Raw genomic sequence first — 16,902 nt, 5'->3', positions numbered from 1 at the left:
TTTTTAGAAGAAGCTATATACTTGTTCTTCAAACCACTCTTTCTACTGTCCTCAAAAGCAGGACATGCCCAGAATGCTTGAATGTCCTGCGGCTGAGATTCAGGCACTAGATGATAGACGCCGACCGGCAGGCGCTATTCAATGTAACGCAATGCAATATGATATACTGTTGTAATATAACTGGGATTGTGCAGTTGTGGGTTATTACATTTCTAAAAACTAAAAGAATTTCAATAATACATAATGCAGCTCATACATTAATGTCTATAGAGGTCCATGCCTAGATGTGAGAAGTAAAATCATCATCCTACTTCTAAACTTCCTCATGCAAAGTATATAAATGACATGTGCGCACCTATTGCAGCACTAATTATATATAATAAAAACCTTTTAAGTGACTTAAGCAAAAGAAAAATGATACCCAATAATGCACTCTCATGCTTTGTCTATAGATAATAGGATCACAGCAACACAATGGGAAATGGGCAAATGTAAAATCATGGTGTCTGTTCAATTATTTCCTTATTAACAAAAGGAGTATTTGAGTAAAATGTACATTGTTGTTTTATTCTATAAACTACTGACATCATGTCTCCGAAATTCAAAGCGAAAAATTTTGTATTTATTTGCAGAAAATTAGAAATGGTCAAAATAATAAAAAAGAAACAGTGCTTTCAGACCTGAAATGATGCAAAGAAAACAAGTTCTTATTCACTTAGAAACAACAATACTCATGTTTTAACTCAGGAAGAGTTCAGAAATCAATATCGGGTGGAATTAGGCTGTGTGCCCACGATGCGTTTTTTAAACGTTTCCGCAGCGGCAAAAACGCATGGTAGAAGGCCTGCCATGTTCCCCAATGATAATCCGCATATGCTGTGCACATGCTGCGGAAATTTCCGCTGCGCATTATCATTGCGGAAAAAAACGCAGCACTACCAATTATTTTGCGGAAGTGCTGCGTTTTCACCGCCATTGACTTACATTGAAACGCATGGATTCCGCATCACTACATCTGTACATGCGGAATCCATGTGTTTCAATGTGTGGATGGTATCCGGGTGTGAAGGACAGGAGACTCTCCTCCAGACCCCGGTACCATAGTACCTGTAAAAAAAAGAATAAAATAAAAAATAAATATCATATTTACCTTCTGACGGCCCCAGCTGCACTTGTCCTCCCTTGCTGGCAGCTCGCGTTGGACTGAAGAACCTGCGCTGACGTCATAGTCATGTGACGGCAGGTCCTTTAGTGTAGTGTACCGCGAGCTGCCGGCAAGCCAGGACGGAGCGAATAAAGACTCCGGGGACCATCAGAAGGTAAGTATAGATTTATTTTTTTATTTTTAAACATTCTTTCGGTCACAGTATATAAATCCATGCCGGTTGAATGGATTTATATAGTGTGACCAAGTTGACAAGCACTTTCCAAGTGATGCTAAAATCAATGGGAAAAGCGCTTGTCAACCCGCATGCGGAAATGCATGTGAAGAACGCTTCACATCCGCCTGTCCCGGACAGGAAAAACGCATGTACAATCCACATGCGTTTTTTTCTGCCAGGGAGATGCAGAAACGCTCAGGAAAAAAACCTGAGCATTTCTGCATCGTGGGCATATAGCCTAACCATGATTTTTAAATCGCAGCTTTCATGTGTCTTGGCATGCTTTCCACAAGTCTTTCACACTGCTTTTGGGTGACTTTATACCACTCCTGGCACAAACATTTAAGCAGTTCTTTGTTTGATGGATGGTGACTATCCATCTTCCTCTTGATTACATTCCAGAGGTTTCAATGGGGTTCAGGTTTGGAGATTGGGCGGGCCATGACAGGGTCTTGATGTGGTGCTCCTTCATCCACACATTGATTGACCTAGCTGTGTGGCATGGGGTATTGTCCTGCTGGAAAAAACAGTTGGGGAACATTGCCTGAGCAGAAGGAAGAAAGTGTTTTTCAAGGATAACTTTGTATGCGGCTTGATTCACCCGTCCTTCGCAAAGATTGACCTGCCCAATTCCAGCCTTGCTGAAGCATCCCCAGATAATCACCGATCCTCCACCAAATTTCACAGTGGGTGCAAGACACTGTGGCTTGTATGCCTCTCCAGTCTAACCATTAGACGACCAGGTGTTGGGCAAAGCTGAAAATTAGACTCATCAGAGATTACCTTACTGCAGTCCTCTATGGTTCAATCCTTATGTCTTTGGCAAACTTCAGCCTGGCTCTCCTTTGCTTCTCATTGATGAAAGGCTTTTTCTAGCTTTACATGACTTGAGGCCTCTAGGAGCCTGTTACGAACTGTTCTTGCCGTGCACTTCACCCCAGCTGCCATTTGCCATTCCTTTTGTAGGTCACTTGATGTCATCCTGCCGTTGCTGAGTGACATTCGAATAAGATGACTGTCATCCCGGTCAGTTCAGTAGAGAGTCGCTTTCACACTTTCACCCTCTGCAGGCTAGCTTTATTGTCCCCAATGTCTGCTGCTTGACCTTGTTGTAATGGACTGCAGTCTTCAAAATTTTAAGGATGGAGGCAACATGACGCTCACTGTATCCCTCTGCTAGTAAAGCCAGAATTGAGCCCTTCTTTTCCTCACTCAAAACTTTTCTTTTCAACTCCTTTGGCATGGTTAAAAGTATTTTTTTCATTCAAATTACTTTTGGGCTATTCCTAGCACTTGTTCTGCCATCCAGCTTGTCCTAGAGGATTGTGAAGACCACAGCAGTGTTTTTTATACTTTCCCTCGTTACATAAGATTTGTTTCAGGTGATCACCTAATCAGAAGCACATTAAGTAGAATGAGGTGTACTTTGGTTGGAATTCAACTGACACTGGAATGGAATGGCTGTCAGACATGGAGAGATGACGATTTTTACAAAACAGTGCAGTGGTCTCTTAATTTTTGCCAGAGCTGTATGGCTGTATGTATGTATACACACACACACACACACACACACACACACACACACACATACATATATGTACACACACAGTATTTTTTGGACCATAAGACGCACCTAGCTTTTAGAGGGGGAAAGTATAAATAAAAAATGTAAGCAAAAAATGTGGTCATGATGCACTGCTAAGGGGGAAGAGGTCTGCTGCTGACACTGTTATAGGGGTAATGTCCCCCAATTCTGTTAATATCCCCCTTCCTGGTATATATGGCCCCCTCATCCTGTTATACGTGGTCCTCATCCCCCATCCGGTATGCATGGCCCCCCTCATCCCTCTTCCTGGTATGCATGGACCCCCTCATCCCTCTTCCAGGTATGTATAGCACCCTTCATCAATCATCCTGGTATGCATGGCCCCCCCTCATACCTCTTCCTGGTATGTATTGCTCCCCTAATCCCTCTTCCTAGTATGTATGGCACCACTGAACCCCCTGAACATAACTCCCATGTTGGATGAAAGGAATACATCCCACAAACAATGGAGTGAAAAAAGGGAAATCTGAGAATCATTGTATTAAAACTCTTTTAACAGTAAAAAGTGGGTCTACCAAAACAATAAGGATTTCAGGGCTGTAGTCTGGCAGTGTTGCGTGTTCCCGACAGATTGGGATGGTCTTCAGTAGATACAATAGTTTTATACAATGTCTGTACTAGGATTCTTAAGTTGCCAGAACAGTTATTGATGAAGGAGCCTGGTTGTAGTAATTGCTTGCGGAGGCGTTCGCGCTCCACGGGCATGAGCCATACAGTTTGATAACTGATGAGTCAATAGTACAATTGAGGTCTATGGGTCTTTGGGGTCAGTTTAAATGCATTACTTACCGATTCTTCATCTTGTATCATATGAACCAAGTTGTCCAGGACAGGAGTTAGATTTCTACAGAGGCAAATAAAGAAACACTGTATTTCTCTCAAATAATTATGTGGTGCAAAAGTACAGAGGAAAGAAGAAAAAGGAAAAATACTTACTTGGATTTCATGTTATTAAAATTCTTCCCCAATGCCAGGTGTCTTATTGATCTGTTCTTACTGAGCCAGACTACAAGAGTGGAGAGGTCAGACTCCAAACCTGTGGAGAATAGAATGTGGTATCAAAATAATCAAGACATAAAACACATGCATCTCTTCAACCAGGATGGAAATTATCTTCAGATCAAAAAAGAGGATTTTAAGCGAGAATTGATTTTTGCTTGTAAGAACATTAGTACTTGATTTAATAACAAAATTCACTTTTTAAAACATGTGAAATAAGTGAATACGTATATGGAGTTCAGCCGCAATTTCTTTATGAGAGTATTTATAAAGGGACTAAGCATCACACTATTGGGAGAAGACTACTTATCGGCAGTCATTAAAGGGGCATTATCGTATAAGTAAGGCCTCATTCAGGTGTCAGTGAAAATGCATAAACTGGACTACTATTTATCAGTGTTTCGGAGAAGATTTTCATCAGTGCGTCAGTTTTTACTATCAGAGTTTCATCAAAGAAGTTCTCTCAAGCATCTCCTGTCAAACACTTGTGATCTATCATGATGAAAAGATTCCGAGAACTGAACAATTTTTTCAATAACCCACAGACTTGTGAGATTGATCTGTGACTTGGATCTCCATGATTTGGAAATACACAGACATGTAAATGCCCTTAGACTATAAGAATAGGTACGACTTATGTGAAAAACACTAATAGAATGTGTGCGCGAAAAACTGACATCTGAATGAGCCCCAAGTGATGAGATAGCTTTAGAAAAGATTGTCAAAAAGTACAAGGAAAAATTGCATTTATTATGGTGTTTGCAATGATTTTTCTTTCCATACAAAATTTACTAATCAGTCTTAAACAACATATATCACTTCAAAGTATCCCATCTTAGTAAATGATGGCAAATGGCTAGGCGATTACTTCACTTGATGATCACTGGGGGGTGGGGTCCAACCTCTGAGAAACCCCCACTGATCCTGAGAGTGAAGGGATCATAGTGTTGCCTCCATTAACAGAGGCATTCCAGGCCAACCGTTACAGTATGGTTTAATTCATGTGAAGGTGGCCGGCTGCATTTCCCTGCACAGACTAGGTGGTCGAGAGCGCTGCAGTGCAGGTACTGTGTGTTACTTTAGCGCTGTGATCTTGTAACAGTTTGTACCTGCACAGCAGCACTCTCGACCAACTAGTCTGTGTAGGGAAAGTGTTCCTTCATTCTCAGGATTAGTGGGAGCTCCAGCGTTCAGATCCCCGCTGATCATTTGATGATGTTAAACCTTAGTGATACGCCATCACATAGTAAGATGAGAATTCTCCAAGTGATTTTTGACACATTAGTATGATTATTGCATCGAAGAAAAAAAAAAAAAAAAACACAGACAAATCAAGAATCTAATCTTTTCTCTTGTATTCGTAATAAAAACTTTATATTATTTTTGAAACAGATTTCCCTCCAATTGTCCTGCAGGCAAATGCAATCTCTATTTTTTAACAGATTCCTCACTATAAAGTAAGAGATTTATGACTCTCCCCAATTGTGTGATGTACTTTCATTTGGGAAGTGTTCCCTTGACGCCTCCCATGACTATTCGGAGCTACTGAAGTGTAGCACCATCTTCTGACATATAAGGTCACATTACTGCAAGTTATGAGATCCAGTCCAGGAGTTTCTGCCAACATAGATGCAATGTGCAGAATATCACTTACCATTATCTGATATATCCAAGCTGGTAATATTATGAATTTCCGCTATACAGCCTTCCAGAACTTGAGCTCCACCGGATCTCAACTAAGCCCAAAAGACAAAAAAAAGCCAGCTTAGACCTTAAATTATTGGTTTATATATCCTTTATTCTTCTTTTAAACTTCTCTTTCATGAACATAGCAAACTGCACTATTCTATTCAATGGCATGACTCAAGATATGACAGACCGTTATCAGTCAATAAAATCCATCAAGATGAATTTAAAAAAATGGATCCATCATATTGAAGAGGACTAGTGTAAAAGCCATGACATCAGTTTGAGCAAAGTCATAAAAAAATTCCATTTTATGTTGTAGAATACTCTCAGACACAATTACCAGATAGCAAGTATCGCACACATTACTGATCTTGGAATGCAGCTAAAATAGTATTGTTCTAATTTTTATACAATAAAATGAATATTTTGCAGAAGACCAGATTCATATTAAAAGTCATTAACTCGTATAAAAACACAACTTATTCCCATACCAAAGATAAATGTATAATGCTTGGCATAACAAGCAGGAGCGGTTCTATAAAGCAGGTAGTTTTGAGAATATTCATGCTCTGATAAGTATAATAAATGACTATCGGCTTCACAAAGAAATCCATTTGTATTCAAGCAATGGACTTGGAAAGCTAGGCCTCAATCAGTTATGCAGCGCTGGCTCCATACATGGAGGCTACAGAAAGTTCCGTACGAGTAAATTAATGTCAGGAGGACAGAATACAACAAAAACCTTATTTATAGTTAACCGTAAGAGATTATTAGGTTTGTCTCAATACATACAGAGCTATGCAATGTATGAAGGAAGCTTAGATAAGATACAGAAGGTACTTACACAGTGACCGAGCTTAGGAAGCATGACAGGGAAAGCAGATAGAGATAAGTACACAGGAGATATTGCATGTAGAAGAACAGAAATGTAACAGTCTTAATGAGGCTTTCACTACTAGGCCGGCTGATGGGAATCAAGTCCATTATTTAATACCTTGTGCTAAGTTTTACTTTGAAGTCAGAAGTTAAAAATGCAGAAAAGAAATCCTTCTTATGCACAGTCAATACGCACGATCACCATCAAGCCAGTACAGGTAATAGTACTGCTGGAGGGGCTCAGGTAAATATGGTGCCAAGCTTACATGTGTGGGGGGTTTCCACCCAACTGCATGAAACTTATACAACAAAAACCTCATATTTAATGGACTTTATGCAAAAATGGCTCAGTGGAGAACCCTTCAATTCTTGTAGGCACAATGGTGTGGTCCCCAAATATTAATTGCACTTCATGAAAAAGTATTTAAGTGCCCATTAGATGCTGGCCACATGTATGCAATAGGGTACAAGATGGAAATTAGTACATAGTTCAGCAGCGTGGACTATTTCCTTGTAAAGGACCCAAATATGCCTGATACAGCAATAATATACATATACACACACACACGTGGTCAAAATTGTTGGTACCCCTCATTTAATGAAAGAAAAACCCACAATGGTCACAGAAATAACTTGAATCTGACAAAAGTAATAGTAAATTAAAAATCTATGAAAATGAACAAATGAAAGTTAGACATTGCTTTTCAGCCCTGCTTCCACAGAATTTTTAAAAAAATTAAACTCATGAAATAGGCCTGAACAGAAATGATGGTACTCTTAACTTAATATTTTGTTGCACAACCTTTTGAGGCAATCACTGCAATCAAACGATTCCTGTAACTGTTAATGAGACTTCTGCACCTCTCGACAGGTATTTTGGCCCACTCCTCATGAGCAAACTGCTCCAGTTGTCTCGTGTTTTAAGGTTGCCTTTTCCAGATGGCATGTTTCAGCTCTTTCCAAAGATGCTCAATAGGATTTAGGTCAGGGCTCATAGAAGTCCACTTCAGAATAGTCCAATGTTCTCCTCTTAGCCATTCTTGGGTGTTTTTAGCTGTGTGTTTTGGGTCATTATCCTGTTGCAAGACCCATGACCTGCGACTGAGACCAAGCTTTCTGACACTGGGCAGCACATTTCTCTCTAGAATCCCTTGATAGTCTTGAGATTTCATTGTACCCTGCACAGATTCAAGACACCCTGTGTCAGATGCAGCAAAGCAGCCCCAGAATATAACAGATCCTCCTTCATGTTTCACAGTAGGGACAGTGTTCTTTTGTTGATATGCTTCATTTTTCCGTCTGTGAACATAGAGCTGATGTGCCTTGCCAAAAACTTCCATTTTTGTCTCATCTGTCCATAGGACATTCTCCCAGAAGCTTTGTAGCTTGTCAACATGTAGTTTGGCAAATTCTAGTCTGGCTTTTTTATGATTTTTTTCAACAATAGTGTTCTACTTGGTCGTCTCCCATGAAGTCCACTTTGGATCAAACAACGACGGATGGTGCGATCTGACACTGATGTTCCTTGAGCTTGAAGCTCACCTTTAATCTCTTTACAAATTATCCTGGACTCTTGTTATCATTCGTATTATCCGTCTCTTTGATTTGTCATCAATTTTCCTCCTGCGGCCACGTCCAGGGAGGTTGGCTACAGTCCCATGGATCTTAAATTTCTGAATAATATGTGCAACTGTAGTCACAGGAACATCAAGCTGCTTGGAGATGGTCTTCTAACCTTTACCGCTTGTCTATAATTTTCTTTCTAATCTCCCGAGACAACCCTTTCCTTTGCTACCTCTGGTCCATGTTGAGTGTGGTACACACCATGTCACCAAACAGCACAGTGAGTATCAGTAGCCCTATATACAGGCCCACTGACTGATTACAAGATTGTAGACATCTGTGATGCTAATTAGTGGACACAACTTGATTTAACATGTCCCTTTTGTCACATTATTTTCAGGGGTACCATCATTTTTGTCCAGGCCTATTTCATGACTTTAATTTTTTTTTAAATTCTGTGGAAGCAGGGTTGAAAAGCAATGTCTGCCTTTCATTTGTTCATTTTCATAGATTTTTAATTTATTATTACTTTTGTCAGATTCAAGTTATTTCTGTGACCATTGTGGGTTTATCTTTCATTAAACGAGGGGTACCAACAATTTTGACCACGTGCGTACATTCATAAAGAGCAAACACTCATGTAGTTAGAGGTCATCATCAAATGTAATGCTAGCATCTTTATAATTACTTATGTAAATTTCAAGTAGATTTCAATTCTATTTTGCAAAGTAGAAATAAAATATTTGTCAAGTGGAAACAGATACATTTAGAACATATTTTTTGATTTATATTCCATAAAAATCTGTAAGCTATCAAGGCTGATACATTTTTTTTTGGTGCGACCCATTCTATCTTTATTAACACACACATTTGTCATGCCTAAAATTTAAAAATGGGTGGGAAAAGCAATTAAACACCCCAGCAGTTTTTTTTATTGACCCCTCTATTAGCCATCAGTAATGTGTGTACAGTGTGAGCATTAAAATACTTAACCAATCGCCGTCATCTGCCGTTTCCAGCGCTGTTCGGGACCTCTCCTGTATCGTGTGACAGCAGCTTTTCCTTGCACCACAGACCATTACGGTACTTCCTTTCTAAATGTAAGGATATGAGAGCCTTGTTCTGAATCTCAGACTTAGGCCACGTTTACACCATCAGTATTTGGTCAGTATTTTACCTCAGTATTTGTAAGCCAAAACCAGGTGTGGGTGAAAAATACAGAATTGGTGACGTGTTTCTATTATACTTTTCCTCTGACTGTTCCACTCCTGGTTTTGGCTTACAAATACTGATATAAAATACTGACCAAATACTGAATGTGTGAGCGTGGCCTTACATTGAGAAAGTGACGTTGGATCCAAACAGAAGACGCTGACTGGTCACAATGGAAGTTACATGATACAGGAGAGGACAGGAGCAGCGCTGAAAACAGCAGAACACAGCTATGGGTAAGTACTCGCATGTACACACATTACTGATGTCTGCCAGAAGGGGCACTATGAAAGCACTGGAAAAGTCCTTTAAATAAATATTGTAAATTGTTAATGTAGGTAAATGATCCAAAGCTCTAAAAGTAACAATTCTATATTTCAGTGGCTAATAACAGCCCAATAATACATGACAGGTTAAACAGAAAACTCAGTGGTGAGCCATCACACAATCCATTCATTGACACTAATGAAGATGTCTTTTATAGTAAGACCACTTCAGGTTCTCAAACAGTAGGATGATTATTAGAAAAGCATAACTAAACCACAATAAAATACTGAATACTGTTTACAATACTGAAGTGTATACTTATAGTCCACAAGACAAAAAAGCAGATATTTACTGACCTATTTATGTGAAATGTGCATACGGAAAAATAATTGGGAATATACGGACATTGGGGTCTCTTACCTCACAGTTACTGAGATCCAGGGACACCTCCTTTAGGTTAAGGTTACATGCCAAGCCAAGTAACAGAGCTCTGTAATATAAAATTCACCTACTGAGTTATTGCGTAGATATTATAGCATTTATACCTATGCAGCCATTTATCTCAGATAACAGTTATCTATATGTAAAAATGTGGTATGCCGTCTACGGTGCGAAAGCCAACATCGTGCAGCAGACAGCAGACATATGGTGTTTCTTCACACTTGACTGAAGCTGGTATAGAAACTGTGAAATAATGATCTTGTATCACCACATGGAATATTTTGCACATTTAAAAGATTGTCAGCCATAATCAATGTAACAATGACTGTCTAATATCTATAGATGTAACATTATTGATGTAATATCCATCTAATGTCTACATTTAATCTAATATCAGAGCTTATATATCTACCTAATGTCCACTTAGAGGAGTTTTTGGGGCTTCAGAAAACTCCTGATCCAGATAGTTTTTTTTTTTTCTAATAAATAAATGTTTTACTCACTGCTCCCAGGTCCAGAGGGGAGTTTTCACTGTAGCTCCTGGGGTCTGTTATGTGCAGCGCTGACATCATGTCGACAGTGCTAAAGCCAATCAGTGAGCTCAGATCAGCTTGTGAGGTCTACTCGGACAGAACTGAGCTCACCGATTGGCTGCAGCAGTGTCGATGTGATGTCGGCGTTACAGACTATAAAAAGCAGTGGTGGAGACAAAGTTGGACCCAGGGATGGTGAATATAGCAGAGTCTGTTTTGTTTCTTGCTTTAAAAATATCTGCCTATATACGGTACTTCTCGTATCTGTTATCCATCTACTTAATATCTCTTATTCCCACCTTTCTCAAATCGATCTCTTCATCACCATCGCCTATATTTTTCTATCCATCTTCTATATTTATCTACATATCGCTTATATCATCCACCTGTCACTCATATTTAATCAATCTCCCTATATCTATCTCTTTATCGCAAAGCTCTCATACTTATTTCACCTCTATTTTTATATATCTGTACAGCTTTTGCCATAATTTTAACATGAAAATAAAAATATTTACACATCTTCAACAAGTAACATTTATTTTTATAAATGAACTTTTGCAATGTCTCAAATGGTGAAGTTGTGATCGAAGCTGTCACACAGTTGAAGAATAAATGGGCCCCGCACTGATTTACAAAGTGAGGTGAATGGGCTCTTCACTTAAAGGTTAATGCATCTTCTGCTAATTTCAATTCTGAGGCGGCCGTGCATGCACAATCATCGGTCCGTTAAAATAAGTCTTGGTTCCTAAATGTCCTGAACATCGTCGGGGTTACCTGCTGCTTAAACCCCTGTGATGACAAAACTATGACATATTCAAGAGAGTCTGTCTCTTAATCACATCAGAGGAAATGCCTCTCTAGGCTATTGTGTTAGATCGGCTCACTCGGCTGCACACAGCGGTAGACACAGGAATACTGTCTCTTTAAATCTCTCACTGGTTTACTAAGGGTACCGCATAAACCAGTGCAGAGTTAGAAAAATAAACACGGCCTTTCTGGCCTAAGGGAAAATAAAACAAACAGCACAGTCCGTGTAACTGCGGGGATCCGCCCACTCAGGAAACAAACATATCAAGGTTCAGTCATTAGCCTACACTATAAACAGAGCTATGGAGCGCTTGCCTCCAGGAACACCGCACACCTAATGACTGAAAAGGCTGGCTATTTATCTCATCTCCACCCCAAGGTGGCGTTTATATGGTGAACAATCTCCCACCTGCTTTTTAGTTATTCACATAAAACCCAGCCCTTAAAATGGCAGATTGCTCCAGCGCACTAAGTGCTCAGGGGGGTTAATCTTCTAGGTTTCAGATCACTGAAGCCAATAGCCTCAGTGAAACATATCTCCCCTCCAATACTTTGCCAGTGACTTTGTCACATAATATATGACCATGCCTATCCAGATGATATTAGATGTAGGGCATTTGTGACTATATCCACTGACAAAGTCATGCACAGAGGGGAAGGATGATGGCTTGTGTCAGGTAGAAACTATGGGGCGTACATTAGCTGTTGGTACCTAAAAAAAAATTGTTAAGGCAATAAGATGGATCCAGCAGGCTGTCCAGGCACTTGTACTGACACAGGAAGAGAATACATCACCATTCTACCAGAAGCTGGAATGCCACAGCCTGTGATTGGCTGCCGTGGTCAGATGTCTTGAACAGCGCGACATCAAAAAACATCCAGTCATATTGATAAGCTACCTAATCCTAACATATTGATGACCAATCCATAGGATAAGTCAATAGGTCAGTCCTAAACAACTACTTTAACCTGCTACCATATTGTTTACATATAGCCACTGTGTGACCAGTTAGAACTGCAAAGATTTCATTGTGGGAATTTTTAATAAGTAATAAGTTATCAACTTAATAAAACTAGTTCGGATTCCTGTACCGATCCTGTCAAGTATTGTAGCACTAGGTAATGTTTTGTCTGATTTTTACATGGTTGCCCGAAGTATGCATATTAAGCCGTGACTATGTCTTCAACATATTTGTCTTTGTTAAAAAGCAAAAACTTTGAAAGGGAATCTGTCAGAAGGATCAATCCTCCTATGCGGTCTATGTGAGCATGCAGGTCATAGGAAGCTGAATAAAATGATACTTTGCTCTCTGCAATCTGATGTCTTATTCCAGAGAAATCCAAGTTTTTCTTATATGTAAATGAGTTGTTAAAGTCTATGGATCGGCATTGATCTGCATAAGAATCGACCTCCAGAGTTGATTAAAAATAAAACGGGAGTTACCAGTGTGAGACACATAACTAACACAGAACAGTAGAACTGAACTTGGTCTCCTTACAAACATATTAGCAGCTGCAGCTCTGCTGTATTACAACACTATTGCACCTCTGCCTGTGAGCTGGAACCTGCAGATATAAACCTGTCCGGTATAATCACACACAGCTCTGCAGTGAGATCAGGAGAGCAGACTGTCAGTCATTACATATCACAGTGGTAACTCCACCTTGTATTTAATATAATCTCAAGGCAGATTCTCATGCAGATCAGTGTCCGGCCCATAGATCTTAACAGCTCATTTACATATAAGAAAATCATGGATTTCGCTGGAATAAGACATCAGATCACAGATATCAAGGTATCATTTTATTCAGCTTCCTATGACCTATATGCCCATACAGACGGTTTAGGAGGGACAGACTCCCTTTAAGGATTTTTATTTTAAAGAAACATTTTTAATCAATAATAAAATCAACCTACTTCTTAATCTAGTCTGCTAAAACATAATTCAAGACACAGGCAAAGAAATAAAATCCAACATACAGTCAGTGATTTCTCAATATTTTATATGAATTCTTTTGTGCTTTGGGTAAAAACAATAATTAGTGCTAAACCAATTGTTGTAGTGAAGACCCCAAGATCCCCTGGACATGTTTTAATGGGAAGCATGTATAGCTGTAGAGTTTCTTTATAGCAAAGCATGGAATAACTATGTGAATAATTGAGGGCACTAGAGATCAGGCTTGGTTTCTTGCAGCTGTGCGAATCTTTATAATTTCAATGGTCATTGTGCTGTGCAATTTCCACAGGGATATTCTACTTATGCAAATAAGCCAACTACAAATTTAATTATGTGTTAACATTTAATTTTGTCCAAAACATCTATGAGTGTTATGCCATTTTGTTGTGCCATTAAACAGGATTAAGACCAGGATGAAAAATACGCTTTTAAATTAGAATGGTTGTCAAAAGAAAATGCTGATGTTAAGCATAAAAATGTAATTCTAAAATTGTAATGTCAGATCACATAGCTTTAGATAGCAAATAAAAAATAAAGGCTTAAAGGGGTTTTCCAAAACTAAAAAAAAAAAACTGCCTTAGATTAGGGAATATTAAAAAATAAAGAATTAACAATTACATATTCTTAGCTCTGCAGTGATGCCATCCCTTCCATCAGTCACCCGCGTGCGGGGGCCAGTATATAGCCATTTCAGTCAGGTAACAGATGGACAGGGCGTCACAACTGTGGGACCAGTTGGAACCACTGGAGCAGCAGTGCTGGAATGGCGGAGAATTCAATGGATAGGTAATTAAAAAATCTGCCTTGAAATTGGAAATATTAAAGCCTGGTAAATCTATGCAATACGAGTTGTACAGTGTGTGCTGAAAAGTATTGTTCACGCCCCTAATAAAAGTGTTAGAGTTTTTCTAAATTATTAAAATCGTGAGTCTCCCAGTCGGGACTCAAATCTATTAACCAAAGCTGCACTGTAAAAGGCTTGCCTGGTCAGAATATATCAATGACCAATTACTAAGATAGGTCATAAATACCAAAACGGTGGGGGTCCAACATCCAGCACCCTCATCAACCAGCTGTTACAAGCTCTAGCAGCAGTCGATGTAAACACATTGAATGCGTAGTGGTCGCTCCCAGGTACTGCAGAGCAGTCTCCCATCGATCTCATATTGATGGCTTATAGTGTGTATAGGTCATCAATATATTTTGACAAAAAATCCCTTTAATTTTGTAGGTAAGATGGTAGTGTGTGCATTACACAGACAACAACGTTGTAAAACAGCGGTCTAAACTTTATGGGTTGACGAGGTAATGTAAACCACCTTTTTGCTGTACACGGCAGTCTAGACCAAATAATAAGACTGAAGTTACGGAGTGAGACCCCAACTAAACATACAGAATACTGTTTTACAAGGTAGTTCAGCCTGTTATGGGGGATTCAGATTATAGGGCCAGACTGCTGTAATCAATGGAGGAGATCCAGAGTACACAGACTGATGGCCAATGTACAGTACGATGCAGGCTACAAATGCAGACTGATGTTAAAAACTGTTGTAACTTTCCATATACAGTACAGACCAAAAGTTTGGACACACCTTCTCATTTAAAGATTTTTCTGTATTTTCATGACTTTGAAAATTGTTCATTCACACTGAAGGCATCAAAACTATGAATTAACATATATGGAATTATATGCTTAACAAAAAAGTGTGAAACAACTGAAAATATGTCTTACATTCTAGGTTCTTCAAAGTAGCCACCTTTTGCTTTGATGACTGCTTTGCACACTCTTGGCATTCTCTTGATGAGCTTCAAGAGGTAGTCACCGGAAATGGTTTTCACTTCACAGGTGTGCCCTGTCAGGTTTAATAAGTGGGATTTCTTGCCTTATAAACGGGGATGGGACCATCAGTTGTGTTGTGCAGATGTCTGGTGGATACACAGCTGATAGTCCTACTGAATAGACTGTTAGAATTTGTATTATGGCAAGAAAAAGGCAGCTAAGTAAAGAAAAACGAGTGGCCATCATTACTTTAAGAAATGAAGGTCAGTCAGTGCAAAAAAATTGGGAAAACTTTGAAAGTGTCCCCAAGTGAAGTTGCACAAACCATCAAGCGCTACAAAGAAACTGGCTCACATGAGGACTGCGCCAGGAAAGGAAGACCAAGAGTCACCTCTGCTTCTGAGGATAAGTTTATCCGAGTCACCAGCCTCAGAAATCGCAGGTTAACAGCAGCTCAGATTAGAGACCAGGTCAATGCCACACAGAGTTCTAGCAGCAGACACATCTCTACAACAACTGTTAAGAGGAGACTTTGTGCAGCAGGCCTTCGTGGTAAAATGGCTGCTAGGAAACCACTGCTAAGGACAGGCAACAAGCAGAAGAGACTTGTTTGGGCTAAAGAACACAAGGAATGGACATTAGACCAGTGGAAATCTGTGCTTTGGTCTGATGAGTCCAAATTTGAGATCTTTGGTTTCAACCACCGTGTCTTTGTGCGACGCAGAAAAGGTGAACGGATGGCCTCTACATGCCTGGTTCCCACCGTGAAGAATGGAGGAAAAGGTGTGATGGTGTGGGGGTGCTTTGCTGGTGACACTGTTGGGGATTTATTCATAATTGAAGGCATACTGAACCAGCATGGCTACCACAGCATCTTGCAGCGGCATGCTATTCCATCCGGTTTGCATTTATTTGGACCATCATTTATTTTTCAACAGGACAATGACCCAAAACACACCTCCAGGCTGTGTAAGGGCTATTTGACCAAGAAGGAGAGTGACGGGGTGCTACACCAGATGACCTGGCCTCCACAGTCACAAGACCTGAACCCAATCGAGATGGTTTGGGGTGAGCTGGACCGCAGAGTGAAGGCAAAAGGGCCAACAAGTGCTAAGCATCTCTGGGAACTCCTTCAAGATTGTTGGAAGACCATTTCCGGTGACTACCTCTTGAAGCTCATCAAAAGAATGCCAAGAGTGTGCAAAGCAGTCATCAAAGCAAAAGGTGGCTACTTTGAAGAACCTAGAATATAAGACATATTTTCAGTTGTTTCACACTTTTTTGTTAAGTATATAATTCCACATGTGTTAATTCATAGTTTTGATGCCTTCAGTGTGAATGTACAATTTTCATAGTCATGAAAATACAGAAAAATATTTAAATTAGGTGTGTCCAAACTTTTGGTCTGTACTGTACATGTCATTTTTTATCTGCTGTCAATGCCGCTGTTCTTGTGAATCTTTGTTCCTGCCCCTCTCCATTGCAGAGATACGGCCCCCTCAAACTTGTTTGTAAATCTAGTCTTTTTTGCAAAGTTGGTATGGTCTTCAACTCTACTTTATGGGAGGTCTTCTTGAAGACCCCACCCAGTAGGCTAAAGAGACTAGATTTACATACAGGGAAGAAGAAGATACATCTCGGAACAAAGAGGCAAGGAACAAACAACAGATTCAGAAAAATTACATATTTATGGCACGTGACAGGTCCTATTCAACCACTTAAAGGGACTTCGTCAGCATAGGATGACTGTTCAAACTAAGTACCACCGCTCGGTACTTTACAGAGG

At 39.7% G+C, this 16,902-nt stretch overlaps 1 protein-coding gene across 3 annotated transcripts in view; it reads right to left on the bottom strand.

The window, feature by feature from the left end:
- Positions 1 to 16,902, bottom strand: part of CARMIL1 (capping protein regulator and myosin 1 linker 1) — a 344,138-nt gene that overhangs the window by 164,403 nt on the left and 162,833 nt on the right. For all 3 annotated transcript variants that reach the window (XM_073678871.1, XM_073678872.1, XM_073678873.1), the window contains exons 17-20: positions 10,015 to 10,084; positions 5,642 to 5,723; positions 3,925 to 4,024; positions 3,778 to 3,832 (exon numbers count right to left, since the gene is read on the bottom strand). In XM_073678871.1, coding sequence (XP_073534972.1) covers positions 3,778 to 3,832; positions 3,925 to 4,024; positions 5,642 to 5,723; positions 10,015 to 10,084 — 307 coding nt within the window. The remainder of the gene's footprint in view (positions 1 to 3,777; positions 3,833 to 3,924; positions 4,025 to 5,641; positions 5,724 to 10,014; positions 10,085 to 16,902) is intronic.

Source organism: Phyllobates terribilis, unplaced genomic scaffold (genome assembly GCF_046119375.1).
Source record: "Phyllobates terribilis strain yellow unplaced genomic scaffold, ASM4611937v1 Scaffold_4__5_contigs__length_816908805, whole genome shotgun sequence".
NCBI classification, from domain to species: Eukaryota; Metazoa; Chordata; class Amphibia; order Anura; family Dendrobatidae; genus Phyllobates; species Phyllobates terribilis.
The sequence above is the reverse complement of the archived record's forward strand: the minus strand, read 5'-3'. Positions and strand labels throughout refer to the sequence as shown.